Here is an 11,380-nt window from a genome sequence, read left to right as displayed (position 1 = left end):
ATCATGAGAAATCGACGAACGCGAAGTGACTCATCCTATAATTATATTATAATTTCGTATTTCGACTTACAGATAGAGTCTGTTAGATAGCAGACTACTGTAGTTATATTTTTTAGCATTCCATTTAGTCGTATTTTAAGTACGAGTAACTTACATATAAATTGACAAGTTTTGACAATTTTTTTAATGACAATATGTCAGTAATTCTTCGTTTAAGAATTAATTGAATACTAGCGTCTCGAGTGATTTTGATTTAAAAAAGAATAAAATTGCAATTCGTGGTGTGATTCAGTTCTTCTTTTTGGAAGGGAAAATTGTAAACGAAATCCAAGGATTTTTCCTACATCGGGCAATTCATCTTCTTCTTATGAAGCCACTCGCCTTTGAGTTAATTATTTAAAAAATAGATAGCAGGTAATTTAAATCACCTAATATATTTTGTACTTTTGTTTTGCGAAAGATTTATTTTTTACAATATACTAAATTAAAAATTACTATGGTTTATGTTAGGTACTTAAATTTCATTATAATAAAATTTTATTTGAATAGCTTTGTTGTGAATTGGTGATAAGTAGAAAGTCTAAAATAAATTGAAGAATTTAAAATGAAAATGGTTTAAGTGTGACCATTACATTTAATTAAAAAAAAATTCTTGGAACATTTAAGAACTAAGTGAAACTAAAGAAAAGCTAACAGTGGTTTTCAAAATATGTTTTGATTTTTTTTTACAATTTTTTCCTTCACGATTATTTAGTTAAAAAAAAAACTCGTTAAGGAGAAAACGTTGCCGTTTAAATTTACGTTAAACGTCCTCTGCATCGAAAATAGAAAAGGCTCGGTGTATTATTTTATTTCCCATATCAATTATTTTAAGAAAAATATTTTACAATGTATCTAAAATTACTAAATATTAGTCATCTAAAATATTTAAATCAGAATTTTTGAAATCTTTTATTCACTCGATAACGAAACTGTTTAATTTGTTCTGAATATTAAACTTGTATATTCTCCAGTTTTGCCAGCTCTAATAAATGGTACTCCTATTATTTTTCACCTGCATTAGTTTAGATCAATTCAGTGAAATGCTGTTTGTTTACGGTGGGATTTGTTTTCATGTTTTTGAAGGATACCTACGGATTTTTGTGATTGATTACTTTCTTCTTCATACACTGTTTTACTCAACAGTTGTGCCACTTTTTGAATTACTTGAGGCCATAACTAACTGTAAAATAAACAAATTAACGAAATTATTTATACCGTGCGGTATAGCATAGCTGCTCTTTTCTATCAAAAAGAAAAGTTGAAAGAATTCATCAAAGTTTTCTTAAAATCTTCATCGTTTTTTCAATGATAATACTGTGAAACGGGTACGTCTATTCGATTTCTTGCAGTATAAATTATCTAGAAGAGTCAATGAAATAATGAATGTACTTCAGAAAGGAATTTAACACTTTTAACCTTGGAGTGTCTTTAATCACTTGCGATTTGTTCAGATAAAAGCTGAAATCTGTAAAATCCCTCTATGAACATTAACTAGTAAAGCTGTTGAAATTACTTACTCTAATATTTTTGTTCTTCGATCTTTCATAGTCAAAATTATGCAAAATTAGCCAAGCAGTTTCGGATATACAAGTTGTTCCGGTTTAGGAAAACTGCAAATTCATACTTCCGTGTCACAGACATTTCAAATTCTTTAATCTGTTTTTCCAGTTCAACACAACGTTCTGGTAAAATAAAATCTTTTATTGTAACGTAGCTTTGCCTCAAAGATGTTCTAAAGTTGTTTGTCAAAAGGTCTGCTAATTCTTTTTCTGCTGGTACTGATGCTAATTCCATTCGTTGTTAAGTTTTAGTGGTGTATTATCAAAATTGCTTCAGCGTCACGTACAAATGACACCACAGCACTGAGGACTAAGTATAAACTAAATATTACGAAAGACTGAAAGGAACATTATCTAATCTAAATCAGGTTGTTTGTTAGTTAAAAAAAATCGAAGTAATAATTAAACAAAAGCGAGTTATTTTCTGCATAAATATAAACATATTATTTATCACTTTAATCAGTTAAGCATGAAGCATTTTTTCCGGTTGATGTAAAAGAATTTTATTAAATACGACATATCTTTAGTACTTTTAAAATAAGCAATTTAATACATTTTTTTGTATTTTTTATTTTTTATTCGATTTAAGTACTTGATTGGAATGAACTCAATTCTTTGAAAAATTCTGAAGCTTCTGAAGGTTTTATTGGACTGTAGTCTCCATTGGGGCTATCTTTAAAATGTTTCTAAATATATCCGTTCTAATTTTATCATGATTTTTGTTATGTCTATTGTTCATAAAAACAACTTTTAATACTGAATAGTTATTTTTTGATGTCGTACCTACTTATTATTTATATTCCCAGTTATCGCAGGTTTTGATTTATCAGTTTTAATCCATATATTCATCTTATGTATTTTACAGTCGAAGGTTGTAATTTTTTTTCATTTCTGGCGATCAGTACTAAACCATATACATAATTCATAGTTCTATAATTTTTCTCAATTCCATTTCCCAAAAACTCACGTAGTTTGTATAATTTTATTTTGTTTTTCGTTATCCTTTTCTATTCACCTCGTACCGGATTAAACGGCTGAGGACTCAACATACATCCTTGTTTCAAACTTATTCTATTCATAAAACTTTCTCATATTTCATGTCTTAAAGGTACGTAATTTGTGACATCAATATCAATTCCCATAGCAATTTTTCGTCTTTGATTTCTGCTTTTGTTCCTCTGCTATACATTGTGCAAATTCTCCATTTTTTTATTTCTTTCCAACATACCTTTCACTTCTAACGTCCCCTCTTCGATTTCTTTTTTTCACCCCTGTTGCGATTCCCCGTTTTGCTCTACCCTTAACTTTTTCCTTTTTCGCTCCTTGTAATTTCCAATGAAAAAAATCAAAATTTTTGTCTTTCCCACAGTTCTTTCCCATTCTCCTATTATGTACATAATCCACGTGCTTAAACCCAGCGTATTTATTTTTCTTATCGTTACGATCCCTACCCTTTATGCTTCTTTGCTCCGTTAACCTCGACTCGCCTATAAAATTTTCTTCCAAATTTTCTTTATTTTCGTTCTATGTAAACATTTTCTCGTCAACTTTCAGCCTCCTATATCGTATCATTGTTGCGTATATTTTTTTCTTCCTTTACTACGTCTATAGTTCCTTTTTAAATTTTTTGTTCTTCTACTGTTTAATCGTTATCAATAAATATATATCTTTCTTTCTCGTAGTCCCCAATCGTCTTAACAAGAATTTTTCATATTTGTCTATAGTTATTGTTTCCGACACCTTTAGCTCAACCTCAGTTTCTTTCTTCTACCCTTTTTGCATCTAGTTTTTCCGTTACTTCCATACCCGTAATTAGGAATTATTTATTCTTTCTTTTTTCTCTTTTTTTACAACTTCTCTAAATTGCTGATTCTTTCCTCGAATGTCTTGTCCTTTTCTTTCATAGAAATTTATAGTACAATAACTAATTAACTAGTTATTTCCCAGTGTTCCTCTTTCTTAGAGTTAGCCATGCGTCGTCTGTCTTTAGACGGTCGAAGATCTTCTCTGTGTCAATAAAGCTTAGATGAATTTCCCTTTTATAATATCTTCTTTTTTGGTTAATATTGCCTCACTTTTATCTTTCATATTAAAAAAATATTAGTGTTAATGCATGTCTTTTGTTTACTGTTTTAACTAAATTCTTATTTTTATTTTTAATTCTACATGCTATATCTGTCAAAATAATTTTGTTTTTTCATTGTTAAATAACTATCTCTTCAATTTTTTTTTGTCTCACCACTACTTTTATTTCTTGTCACCTTCATGATTTTCTCCTTCTACTATCATGTTCTATTTTCGTTACCTCACAGCTTTTTCTTGCCGTCTCCGTCATTCTGTTTTTCAAATTGTCCCATATTTTTTCTATGTTTAGTTTAGAAATCTCTTTTCTTTTCTTTTCTCCTTCGGGGTTTATGACATTTTTCTCTAGAGTGTGCTTCTTTCGACTTGTACGAAGGTTTCTTTTCTTGACGTTGGAACGGTTTATAAATTCTTACGTCAAGATGTTACATAGATTAGGTAGTGGGAACAATAAAAAAACTTTTTTTTTCTCTTCTAGCAAATGTTTGATACTTGTTGTATTAACATAATAAAAGTTTGTTGGTACAGGTAAAATGGCAACCATTGGGGCACTTACATTATCGGACACAAACAAGGACTGTATGGATAGCTAACGTCTGAGGAGATGCTAAGAAGCACTAGGTTTGTCCAAATTTATAGGCTTCTGTTGGAATAGTATTTACTTGCGTCATGAGGACACACCGGGGCCACATTTAGTGGTTCTAGGGGAAAACTTTGGTGTGCCTATTTCTACTTCGGCGTAACTCCCTGAATTGACACATTTTGAGGTCTCTTTGACACTGGTTTGACAGGAAGTTGCAAGCCAAGTTTTTCCGTTACTAGACCTATACTTCGGAATCACAGTGAATACTCATGACGTAAGTAAACATCCAGTCAGTTTCTGTAATCATAATGAACAGGTATTAAGGTAACTAACGTTAACTTAATAAAGTAGTAATAATAGATGGACATCTTTAAATGAGGGAAATAATTAAATACTTTCAAGTAGCTTACTAGCAAAGGAAAGAATAAAAACTGGTTGGTAATATTCTCTGTCAGCATACGAACCAGATTTATGCACTGGAAGTTTGTGAGCGTGCTTCCATAAGTCGGGAAACGTAACCGAATTGACTGAAAAATTAAACAGGACGTAAACAGGCAGTAAAAAGATGCACTGCAACTTTTATAAAATAGCGGGTGTATCCCATCAGCCCCTTTCCTCTTGCTCGAATTTAACTTATTTGTAGCAGTTTCAATATCGTTTACTGACACACAAATATTATCCAGTCCAACAGATTTATGTGATATAAAGTTAGATTTAAGAAAACCGTGGACCTAACAATTTAAATCCTTTTAAAGCTGAAGTATTTGCAGTAGTCTTATTCTTTGTTAAATGTTCCCTACTGGTATTTATAGATGATTTAGTTTGATGACCATTGTCACTAGTTTCCTTGTCTGATCGAGATGATCTTTCCTATTAAGAGATCGCAAGTGGAAAAGATCGCTCGAATTTTGGTGGATGCGCCGGGCAACGAACCAAGCAAACGACGAATCCAGTGCCGCCGCCGTCCGCTCCGGGTCGCCAGTCGTGATCCGTCTGGTCGTCGTTCGGCGTCGATTGATCGGGGGCGGCGGGCGGGCGGCGGCGGCATCGATCGATTTGGTCGGAGCGTGCGCGTTATCGGTCCGTCGCGCCGTGTCAGTGCTGATCGTGAGACGGCCGGCACAGCTCGCGCCCGGGCGGGGAGGACTGTGAGCACAACCAACCTTCGTCAAGATGGCGGCCCACCGTGAGCTCGGAGTAGTCGATTGCGGTCGCTGCTTTTAGTGCGTGTCTAGCGGCAGAGTGCAGTGATGTGATGTGGTCCCGGCCCTCCGCCGAGCATGCAGCATGAGCGAGGGCCGCGGGGGGCCCGCGTCTCGGCGGCCTAGCGGGCCCCGGCGCACGGCCCCCGGGGGGTGCAGTCGGAGCCGCGAGGGGGGGCACACCCGCCGCCCGCAGCGATGCTCCCGGCGCCCGTAGCTGACCGAGCCGCCACCGAGCCCTGTCCCACAGAATGCCCCGGGCCCCGTCGGGCCTGTCGCTGCTCCTGATGGCCGGCCTGGCGTTCGCCGCCACCCCGCCGCTCGAGGTCGTCTCCAGCTGGCTCTCGACGAGCGACCTGCAGTGGGCCGTCTGCTCGCCGGCTCGCGCCGTCGGTACGGACCCTGGGCCCCTCTGTCCGCCGCCCTGCCCCGCCAACAGTACTAAGTCTACTCAGTGCCTTTATTATTTGCAAGAATCGCACAAAGAGGAGGTGTGCGGCCCCGACTTGGGCCCCGAGCGCAGGCGTGACGTGCTGCACGGACTCCGGATGCGCCACTGCTGCGAGCACGCGGTCGACCAGGCCCTGCCCGAAGACGCTTTCCAGGGCGGACCGGCCTGTCGACACCTGCTGGACGCCCTCATCATGACGGATGATCTGGCCGGACGGATCACGTGTGGACATTCTCAGGTCCTCACCAGATACGACTGCGGTCAGACATACTCCATCGCGCACCGCTGCCATCACTGCAAGGTATTATAGCCTGCTTCTTAGTTCTCGCACGACCCAACATGTTTATAACCTCTTGCGCCCTTCGCCCGATGATGTCGACCGTCGTCTTTTCGATGCCGCCGCCGCCGCTGCTGCGTAATATCCACATTCGCCGGCTGTGCTCGCGCACCATTCGCACTCTTCGCTGCTGTCGATGGGACACTTTTCTTTTACAACAACAACAATACTTCTAGATTTATCACCTACTTAAAAATATCAATTATTCAAGAATACATTAACACTTATGAAAGAATTATTTCTTCTGTTGGCATGTCCTTAATTTTAGAAGGGCTGATAGTTCTCATTATTTAGAAGTTTATATCAATCTCTCATAAACATTTCCCATTTAATACCACCACTACCACAGTTGGAAAATATGGAATAAATATGAGAAAAAATATACATATATTTTAATTTAATAAGATGTACCTACTAATTAAAAACATGTTTTCTTGATTTTCGCACTATGTTAAAGCAAAAAGTCATTAACTTAGATTTATCGTTTTATCCCCTAACAATTGAAGGTTTCAGAAGATGAAGAGGGAGGTTATGTAACATCTTTCTGAAAAATGAGTTTACTTTGTGAAGGAAAGTGGTATATGATATCTTTTCACATATCAGCTTATTTCACTTTGTCCTGTTATACAATAAACAAGCATAAAGAGGATGAAAGACATAACTTCAAAGACAAGTGAGCTTCTTAGTGGATGAAGCTGTTATGTGTCTGCGGTGTACTTACATATCTCTATATGTTATTTAGAGATCATGATATTGTCACTATCAAATAAATCATTAGAACTCATTTCGCCAATGTTTATTTTTTTCGACAGCAGTAGATTAACATTATTGCTCTAATTTGATACATTGAAGAATCATTCTAGTCAAAACACTAGAGATGATTATTAATAATTAAAAATGGTCTAAAGTTATTTCTCAGAATTTATCTCGTCCCTGAAGTACGACCAAACAAATCAGGTTTCTCAAATCAATTATACTTAATTAAAATGCACATAAGTTAAAGTAAAAATATGTGTGTACTACCATATTACAGCTAAAGAATACATTGTTACAAGTTTCATAACAAAATTTTTTGACGACGTCGTCGACTTTGTAGCAAGGATACATTTATCAATTTGAACAGGTACAGTATAATAATAATAATAATCGTACTATATTTCCAAAATTTAGGGAAAATGGAGTGACTCCTTCTTGATTTGTTCAGTAAAATAAACTGATTCATTAATTCATTTTTTGATTCACGTAATTCTATAAACATGAATGCACTGGTAAACCACAAGTGTGGAATCATAATATTTTGCACCTTTTAGATAGGATTGATCTAGCAAAATTTTCAAATGACGACATCAAATTTTTGGTGGGGATCATCATATAAATTTTGGTCATAATTTTACCATTTGTCTTGTTTGTCTTTTTTGTACTCTCGGGAAAATAAAACGTGGAAAAAACAAAATCAGCTATTCACCAAGTGAACTTTATTACAATAGTTAACTTAACTTGAAAAGTGAAAATATCATAAAATTGGAAACATTACTTTTTTTTAATTTTCTTCAAAATATGTACAAATAAATATTGGTATGTACCAACGAACAATGTCTGAGTGATAACCGGAAAAATGGTAGACAAATTTCTAAAGGTAAGTAAATACAGTGATCAAAAATAAGTAGTTTTAGAAAAAAAAGGAAGATATGGATGAAACAGCTTGTCTAAAACTAATTAACTAAAAGGACACAAATATGAAAAAATACTAGCGTTTAAGCTTATTTAGTTGACTATAAAGTTATTATTTGTAACAGCGTCTTCATCTTTTGAAACCTTCAATTTTGTATCCTTGTATTAAAGTAGATTAGGTTAAGACGAGTAACTAAATTTCGGTCTAATCAAGAAAAATATCATATTTTGTTAACACAGGTAGAATTTTGTAACTAGCTGAGATCAGTGACCTCAAGGTGCAGTGGGATATTTCATGAACTAGTAATGGCGTGTAAAGTAATGATTTATTTACAAGTAGAGCCAAACATTAATGACAAGTACATTTTAGACGCCCGTTGCTGAGTCCAGGAAACTGAAAACTAACAGAAATAAATTATATTGACTTGTACTAATTTAATGAAAACTATTAACTATTGGTGTAATTTTATAATTTATTTCTTACAAAACGATAGAAGAACTATAAATTATGTGAGATATATGCGAAATAAAGTAACGTGATGATGCCTAAAATTGATCGATGTTCAACACAGGACACAGGATTCGATAATTAAAAGGAAGCAGGTGTGAAAAATATCAAGATATATATGCATTTATACTTTTATTGTTAAATTTAAGTTTTGTGATAAATTTTTCAAATAATTCGTAAAATGGTTCATATTATTTATTTTTTTCATTATTTTAGCAACCGCTTAGGAACGTCATACTATTTTTAACAACAAAATCAAAAATAAAATTATTTTAATACGCTTTCCAGTAACTTTGGATTGAATCAATAAAGCATAATTAAAATATTAATTTTCGTGACAGTGCAAAAAACAAATATAACTACAGTGAAAATATGTATTATTTATCTTGTCAATTTAGCTGAAATTTGGTCAGTCGTAATCAATTTTATTTAATAATAATGAATTTGGAATTGAAATATTTAAAGCTTCATTTAGTTATTGATTAGCATCAAATGTAAAAAATAAGTCTCGCAACGTATTGCCAGAAAATTTAATGACATATCGACATACATTTAATTAATTTAATTAGACTTACGATTTTTGCTTCCCATGGGCAATGGAAATCTTATGTTGGCGAATGTCGAATTTCAGTATACTTTGCGTTTCATACCTTACAGTATACGAAATTGCGAGTTCCCGGTTTCCGCCTGTTTATTGGAGATTTTATTAGGCAGATAATCTCCGAAACTACTGAACTGAATCGGCACGTTCTGTCATATCCGAACGCCTGTACCTACTTTTACTGACACATTTTCTATATTTTAACGAAGCCGATGATAAAACGAATAATACTGAAATTTTAATTTGGTTCATGAGCACAGGAAATAAGTTTCAAATGTAGACCGGCTGCTCTACATTTATTGAGCGAATATTAAAAACGCATTTTTACTCTTAATCTGCATAATAAATTCCATAACAGATGACAGTCAAACGGAAACGGAACGTTCAGTTTTCCAAACCCTAGGATTATAAACCGTATAGAAGACATGAAATTACCTTGGTATAGGACAGTGTGAGTGGAACAAATCATCTGAGTGAAAATGGCCATAATTACGAATGTAACACTATACCTCCAATAATAATTATTCTATATAATACACTGTTTTGAAAATAAATGACTTAGAGCTACGTAGATAAAACACTTAAATCTCCCAAATCTCAAATGAGTTAAAAAACATTAATTCATTCACATTTCTGTGCAACAACTCAAGCACATCCCTAGAAGTTACACGAGCACTTAATTAAAACAGGGCGAAGCTACGGCGAACAAGGTAAACAGTTCGTTATGAGCTCTAAATTTTCTGTTTTACCTTAGTCACAGAACCATGACTATTCATTGCGTATATTCTTTTACATAATTTCTTCATTTATTCGAAGAAATTTAAATTACGCATTCATTTGTATTCATATTGGAATTCTCCGTGCTCATTGTGCTAAAATAGATTTTTCTTTTTAAAATTACCATATAATGAGATATATTTTCATTATTATAAGTAGATATGAGACACGCACTAATCTCCTTTCCTGTCACCGATATTCGACTTGACGGAGATGACAAGCAGTCGCTAATATTAATTTAGCTCCATTAGAGTGTAATTAGGAAACGTTCTTAACATTTAGCGTCTTCTTCCCGCATTATATTAATTCCTCAATTTTCAGACCACATTAGTGTTATACTCTGACAAATAAGACTGCTAATTATTTACATCTTTAGAATTTCAAGTATTTAAATTCATTCTTGTCCCTTTACAAACAAAAAACATTGAACCGTGGCACTTCGTCTGCTTTATTTTGGTCGTGGCTGAACTTAACATAGTCTCTGTTTTTTCTTTGTAGAACATTTTTGTCTCAAGTAAGGTTGCTGCAATTTAAGGCAATATTCTAAACTTTAATGAAGAAGCTAAAATAAAAATAAAGGATTTAAGTCAATTTACGATAATCTTTGTGCATTATTGCCTTATTAAAACCTAAATAGCATTTACCATGCAAAATTTTAAGATGATGTTATCAGGTGGTTGGTGGGGATGAATAATTATAGAATTTGACAACAATGAGGATGGACCGTATTTTAAATTTGTTAATTTAATTAACATTTAATAAGTATGTACATAGTAATGCACGAAGTGACTGTTAAAAAGTATGAATCCAGTCTATAGCAGTTTTTCAATGGTTAAAAATTATTAAAAAAAAGAAAAGCTACAGTTTCATGCATACTATTACGATCTTTTTTAGAAGACTTTTTAAACGACCAAACACCCTTAAAACTACTGAACTGCAATCACCGTCCCCGCAATAATGGCCATTTGAAAGGCATGCATGGTATCTGAAAGGTATTTTGCTCATTCTCATTGCATAAATAACGCTATATAACCAAGAAGGGTGTGAGGAGACATGCGGAGCTGACAACTGGCGATGACACTAACGCGCGTTGACAACATATAACTTTGCACCCTCTGCCACCCCCAGACTTCAGCGAAGCCTTCCTCGTTAAAATGGAGGCGCAGTAATATGATCTAAATAATATTTAAAGCGCACAGAAACTATTTCTGCATCTAGTCATTATTTTAAATTTCAAGGCGAAGTGCGATCACGTGTCAACTGATCCACGTGTTCATATCACATGGTGGAAACAAAATGCTTTTATTACAAGTAAACGAGCGGTTGCAGTAGGTATTTTTAACACATGCGAAACCAACGAGAATGTTTTTAACAACAAGAGTAAATCAAGAGTAAATTTGTTAGGCTTTTTGTTCGGTGGTAACCATTTGAACTAGACCGTTGTCATGCACAGTTCTATTTTGTAAATAGAAACAGTCTATAGTATGTTAAAAAAGTATGTTTATAAAATGACATACAGACTGATCTTTAAATCACCTAATACTTATTCATTTTTTTTTTGTATAAA

At 34.5% G+C, this 11,380-nt stretch overlaps 1 protein-coding gene and 1 long non-coding RNA gene across 3 annotated transcripts in view; one reads left to right on the top strand and one right to left on the bottom strand.

Annotated features, from left to right (window-relative positions):
* Positions 1 to 711: 711 nt before the first annotated feature.
* On the bottom strand, positions 712 to 1,906 carry LOC135146583 (uncharacterized). 2 transcript variants are annotated; one of them, XR_010283880.1, is made up of 3 exons: positions 1,560 to 1,906; positions 1,432 to 1,507; positions 712 to 1,401 (listed from the first exon to the last, which is right to left on the bottom strand). It is a non-coding gene; the product is annotated as an uncharacterized LOC135146583 (long non-coding RNA). The 2 variants fall into 2 exon arrangements; XR_010283879.1 differs by having other exon boundaries at positions 1,459 to 1,507.
* Positions 1,907 to 5,640: 3,734 nt separating this feature from the next.
* Positions 5,641 to 11,380, top strand: part of Mid1 — a 130,915-nt gene continuing 125,175 nt past the window's right edge. Inside the window, exon 1 of the mRNA XM_064046890.1 lies at positions 5,641 to 6,220. Coding sequence (XP_063902960.1) covers positions 5,720 to 6,220 — 501 coding nt within the window. The 5' untranslated portion in view covers positions 5,641 to 5,719. The remainder of the gene's footprint in view (positions 6,221 to 11,380) is intronic.

This window comes from Zophobas morio, unplaced genomic scaffold (assembly GCF_036711695.1).
Source record: "Zophobas morio isolate AGI-343-1 ecotype UQ-CSIRO unplaced genomic scaffold, CSIRO_AGI_Zmor_V1 ptg000005l, whole genome shotgun sequence".
Taxonomy (NCBI): domain Eukaryota; kingdom Metazoa; phylum Arthropoda; class Insecta; order Coleoptera; family Tenebrionidae; genus Zophobas; species Zophobas morio.
The sequence above is the reverse complement of the archived record's forward strand: the minus strand, read 5'-3'. Positions and strand labels throughout refer to the sequence as shown.